We start from the raw sequence: 6,002 nt of genomic DNA on the forward strand, positions 1-6,002 counted from the left end.
TTGTTTTCTGTACTTAAGAGCAGAAAAAAATAAATCAAAGCTTGCATCTCCTTACTACCTCAGGTTACACTTGCTAAAGTTATTCTTGATTAATTTTCAGTCTGATACAGATACTACATAACCAAACACTAAATCCTTGCAAGGTGTTTAAGAAGATCATTATAATTCCCTGACTGGACAATTAAATATGACACTTGAGTAAAGTGAGAATTTCAGTATTTGAAGGTTTTAATTCTTACAGAGATTATAAAATCTACTCTCAACCCTTCCATCACAAACCAGCATTGCTGGGGTAGTAGGGTTTTTGGTGTTTTGGTTTTTTTGTTTGGTTTGGGGAAGGCATTCAACCTGCTAGCAGACTGCAGATACTATCTATTTCAAGTTTAGCTAAAGGAGAGGAAAATGCTAGGGAACAGTTTTTGTGCTAAGTAAAGTCAAATGGTATCTGTCCAGAAAGTTTTGAGTATTAGATTCTCCTTAGTACTTTTAAGACAAAATAAACTGCCTAGGAATCATAAACATTATTAAAAGATAAAATAAAGACATTTTCATAGAAGATGAGTTAAACAATCATGAATGCAATGAGACTGAACTGATTTTTCTAATAAAAATTATTACTCAGTTTTCTTAACATTTTTTTTTTTCTTAGATCAAACTGTGATTACATAGAAACCTGCCCAAATGTGATTCAGTTTTGTGGATCTATGCTCTAGTGAACCTGTAAAGTCACATATTTTCCAGGTAAAATAATTCCAATGCACTACTAGTTTTACCACATCTTCTTTGGTGCATAGCAACAACTTAATGCTTATGAATAACATTGTTTTATTTCAGGCAGTGATGTTAGTCACTCTCATACCAAGAAACTTTTAAGTATTAATTTAGGGACCTATCTTATAGTTGGTTCATAACTTAAAACATCAAAACATCAAGAATCAGTTTAATCTGTAGAAGGCCACCAGCACAGACTAGCAAAAATAAGAACGTAGGTAACTTTGAGCTACATCAACACATGTGGTAACTGCTACCCAAGGACAATAGGACCATATATGCAAATGACGAACCAAAAAGACACTATGAATACTTCACGAATACCCAGCCAGAAGTACAGGTACATCAGCACTGCTTCCCATAAATAAACAAGTGTGGTTGGCCTCCCAGCCATAAGCTCAATCTCCAACCAAATATTATGAATGAGATGCATGATCTGAGTGAAGGAACAAATGAATGCACTGTGTGACTAGTTATTGGTTATTAACAACAACAGTTTGGTTCTATTATTAATAACAGTTGCATTAATAAAATAGTTCTAATGAATATTGGTCATGATCTCTGTCTCTGACAATTCCATTCCCTACCAGGTAAGAGAGAATTTAAAACCCTTCTTGTTCCGGTCCTTAGTATGTGAATGGCTCTACTTCTCCTCAACAGGACCAAGCAGTGTTAACATGCCCCTGCAAGCTTCTGTAGGGAGGGAGGAAAAGCACTGTTGTTTAAAACTACTTACTTGGTAGGGATATAGAGTAACGCCATTCGTTCTCGACAAAGACCAAGTGCCATCGAGGTACTGATGAGCTTGGATAGCCACAGAATTGAGAACGTTACCATTGCTGGGGCTGGTGGCCATTTGAAAGCTGACCTTGGCTTGGTGTCCAGGAGAGCCATTTTTCTTCTCCACCCCATTAACAATTCCTAGACTGTTGGGTTTTCCACTGTGTTTGTTGGCAACAAAGCCTGTATAATTAGATGTAGCGTAAGGAGCAGGCATGTATGCCCAGTCCCTGGGCTGCAAGCTGCCCACATGCCGGGAACCAACTAGTGTGGGAATATTAGAGAGGGGTGGTGGGGATCCTGGAGAGGCATCGTAATGTTCTGAGTTGGCAGCCTGCTCTAAGGTCAGCACCATCTGAATGGCCTCTTGCTTCAGCTGGTTCAAGTGTGTGGCACAAACGTCGCATCTGTTGTCCTTCTCATTCCATGCCTTCCGAATAGTATTGGGAACCTGGAGTTTGTCATGAATCACTGAAGAGAAGCCTGGGTCCTAAAAAACAGAGAAGAAGGGGAAACAGAGAGAAATATTTAACTACTGTCAGTGCAGCGAGACATTATTACTGCTGATTGTGCATTTCAAAAGCCAAATTATGAGATCAACTTAGCAAGCAAACAGAAGTCATTAGATACAGTTAATATATGCCAGCAGCAGGTTAAACAAAATGAGAAACTAGTTTATGTTGAAAAGAAATACTTTTTACTTTACTGATAAATTACAAGTATTATAATTCTACTACAAATTTCACTGCATGGCAGGGAAAATGAATTAACTCACTTCACACCACTGCACCTAATTTCTAACTTGAATGAAATCTATTCTTAGTTACACAGGTAAGATCAAGAGCAACTCCAATGAAATCAGCAAGGTTCACTATCTTTTCACCATTTGTAATGAACAATTTCCTCCTTGGAAAATATATTTTGGGGGCAAAATCATGTGACCGGATTGCCTCCTGCCTCACATCCTTAACTAATGGATAGATTTTTAAATATGCCATTCTAATCTGACTACAGTCATTGACTGCTGGCTCAGATTGCGCAGCACTTCAGTAAATCATGAAGCCAAACTGCATTCATAGCAGGGCTTCTCACCAAACTTGATTAGTTCTTACAGTGTCTTGCAGTCTTACAAACGCAGAGCAATTATGTGTGGGTTAAACAGAGCAAACAATAACAGCTATGTAATGGAAACTAGTATTTTTTATGCACTAGTCTGAAGTTATCTCTTACATGCAAAAAAACCAGGAGTTCTAGATCAGCACGTGTGGTAAAGTAGATGAAGGAATAAAACTTCATATTCAGTTTATTGCTAGGAAAATTTCACTCAATTAAGTGTGGTTACAGGCCAGGCTTCCTCTCCTTAAGTTTTGGGGACACAAAGGTAGACTTTATTATAACTGTGAAAAAAATTTACAGGCAGTATCAGAGTCTATTTTTCTTTTTCTGCTTTGAAGCTTTATCAGATTTGGCAGCAAAGTGAAATCAAACCAGAAGACTCAGAAAAAAAAAAATCACAGAAATAGAGACCACTTTTGTCAAGCAATTGGATGAACTCAATACCATCAAAGACAAACAGATTTCATATACCGATAGTTTAGCAGTATTGGGATAAAATTAGTAGAGGAAGAGAATTCAGCAGTAGATGGCCATATTCATTATGATCCATCTTTATTATATACTCAAGCATCTTATTTTCACTGTTTAACTACCATGAACAACTCCTCAGCATGCAGTGATTAATTGATTCATAAATCATGGCGCTTCTTTATGCACAGCAGCAAAAGAGCAGTTTTAGCCCCAGAAGCCCAAGAGAGTCATATAAACTATGGGAAACAACAAGAAGCTGAGATCTGATCAGATCTCAAAGTGGATGTTACTGTTCCACGTACAAAGGGGGGTCAGAGCATCACAGTGTATCAGAAAGGCGGGAATTGAATTCTGCACCAACCTCCCTGCCCTGAACCATCAGAAAAAAAGACTGATGGAGATCAGGAGTGAAAAAGCAGGAAGGAAAAGATGTCAAATCTTATTTTCTATCCAAGACCATAACTAGGTCAACAGATCACATCAGATATCACATCATTGCCACCAATGGTGCCAGGTATGCAGGGAGAGGCTTCTCTAATTTTCCCCTAATACATCGGACAAAGCTATCCATACACATGAAGTGAGGTATAAATCTTGTTTCCAGGCTGCTCAATGTCAGTCCAAGAAAAATCCTTGCCAGCTCTTACTTCAGCTAGCTAATGCCACAGAGCTGGTTCTGTTCTTTGAAAATCAACTTCCCTCAGGCAACTGGCCTTGAACCTAGGTAATTATATACAACATTCAGATCCAGCAGCAGTTTAACATGAAAATTCCTAGATACTATGATAAATATTCCAAGGAAATAAAGCTTTCTCTAAAGTAAGCAAATGTCAGTATGATATAAATATTCAAGTAGCACACCAGTTCTAAGGAGTGCTGGACAGCACTGAATTCAGCGTCATCTCGTTGTTAAAACAAACATCAGATCATTCTTTGATACAACAATAAACAGAGAGAGGAAGGAATACAGTTCCTCCTTGGGAATAAAAAGGAGGAAAACAGACACCACCTGAATTGATTATTCCTATAATTGGCTCTACTAATCAGACTCTACTAGATGGATTGCTCAAAACTGGATCCAAGTATGGAATGTGAAACCATGAAACCTCCTCAACAGCAAATAAATTTGGAGAAACGTAGTCATATTTTGTTGTCAAATACAAAGTTTACTTTGTTATTCTGCACTAGACAGCTCCAACATAATTTCATAGAAGAATTAGCCAACAGATTTGCAACATGTATAGGAGAAAGGTCAAGTCAGGATGGTCATTGCTTGAAAAGCAGGAAAATGTAGCTACATGACATTTATGTTTTAGTATTTCATCCACAAGCAGTCATCTGCACACATTTCCCCCAAAGAATGCTTATTATTTCAAAAATAGTATCTTGTTCCATAGGCATATTTGACATAGTGATAGGCAAACCCTATTGGGGAAGCTGCACTAAGCTCAGTTAGTTAGAAAGCTCACCACCAAAGCTTGTGAGGTCTCAAACTCCATAAACTCTCTCATGACAGTAGATATGCTTGTGAAATCTGAGGCTGACACTGGAAACACCATTTATATTTTGGCACTTGTTTCCAGTCCTGACAGAACAAAGTACAGTGACACTGACCACTGAAACAGGACTTAAAAGTCACAAAGTTTGATTTGAGTTCAGGGCAAAGGTTCATGATGATCTCTCCACTCGCTATAATGGTTCACCCATCTTTCGTATAAACAGCATTACTATAAACTCCCATTGCTAGAATAAACAGACGAAACCATGTAAGAGGTCTGAAAGTTTCAGGAGATCAGTCAGAACATGGACTGCAGCACAAATGACAAATTCCAAGTGATCTGCACCCTAACTTAAGCATATCCTCTCATCATCCAGTCTACATTTCAGATTTTCTGTTTTCAGCATCCCACAACACTAACAGTTGAAAAAAATCTTCTTCACGGTTACAACAGCACCACTTCTGTTAAAGAAAATGTTTGTTCAAATAAGCTGAAGTCAGTAAGACTTTTCCCTCAAGTAAGCATGACATGGTAGATACTGACTATAAATTAGTAGTACCATACCTCTGATAAAGTAGTATCACCTTCAGATAAAAGTCATTTGGTTTTGCTAAAACTGAATAATCTGAATTATCTGAGGAGGCAGGAACTCTGCTAGCGCAAGCAGTGCTTTGCTAAGTAAAAGCACAAGTTCTGCACAAGCAAGACTAACAACACAGTGAGATGGCCTCCCTTTTTCTTTTGCTCCGTACATAGCAACTGGCACCTTCTCTGCGCAAGACCACACTGCCTTACCCTCTCTGTTATAAGAGATTTACCTTACTCCCATAATCTGTCATACTCTCATAAACTATTCATTACCACGTCAGCTGAGCAGATGAAATTCTCTCAGATAATTTGCTAGAAAGGGAGACTATTTCCCTCTTGTCCTTCTGAAACAATCTCCTTTCTCCAGCAGAAAAATCCCCCTGCAAGCACTGTTACTGGACTGAAGAGTTGTAAGTAGATCAGAAGGACACAAAGTTCGTAAGGAAAGTGTAAGAGAATAAGAAAGACCTTTTACATCAGCCTGTTTTCAAAAAGCCTTGCAAAGAGAGCTGCAGTAAAACCTCCAGTGTTACTATATCCTGCCTCTGTAGTTATTACCATTTATGTCCCTCAAGTCTGAGGAACTGCTTTTTCCTGCTGATTCGAGCCTTCACCTTCACAAAAGCCACAAGACTGCTTCCCATTCTACAACTAATCTCTCTACAACATTTTTGCATCCCACAGGTATAATTTTTTTTCAGAGAGGTGAGGGAAGAAAATTATAATCCTGCCTGGTGTAACTCTCACAGTACTGTTTCTCAAGGAGTTTTTCATGAG

The 6,002-nt window shown here is 38.4% G+C and overlaps 1 protein-coding gene across 1 annotated transcript; it reads right to left on the bottom strand.

The window, feature by feature from the left end:
- Positions 1 to 642: 642 nt before the first annotated feature.
- LOC104909667 (kinesin-like protein KIF26B) lies at positions 643 to 5,476 on the bottom strand. Its single transcript, XM_031552174.1, has 2 exons — positions 5,456 to 5,476; positions 643 to 2,041 (listed from the first exon to the last, which is right to left on the bottom strand). Exons 1-2 carry the CDS (start codon positions 5,474 to 5,476, stop codon positions 1,415 to 1,417), a joined length of 648 nt encoding a protein of 215 aa, XP_031408034.1. The 3' UTR covers positions 643 to 1,414.
- Positions 5,477 to 6,002: the final 526 nt, after the last annotated feature.

The sequence above is a fragment of the Meleagris gallopavo genome, chromosome 2 (genome assembly GCF_000146605.3).
Source record: "Meleagris gallopavo isolate NT-WF06-2002-E0010 breed Aviagen turkey brand Nicholas breeding stock chromosome 2, Turkey_5.1, whole genome shotgun sequence".
Lineage (NCBI taxonomy): Eukaryota > Metazoa > Chordata > Aves > Galliformes > Phasianidae > Meleagris > Meleagris gallopavo.

Coding starts and splice junctions, on each gene's coding strand:
- LOC104909667 (XM_031552174.1), bottom strand. CDS start 5,476: ATGACAGATTATGGGAGTAAG. Junction 2,042..5,455: donor TGACAGATTATGGGAGTAAG/GTAAATCTCTTA, acceptor TCTGTTTTTTAG/GACCCAGGCTTCTCTTCAGT.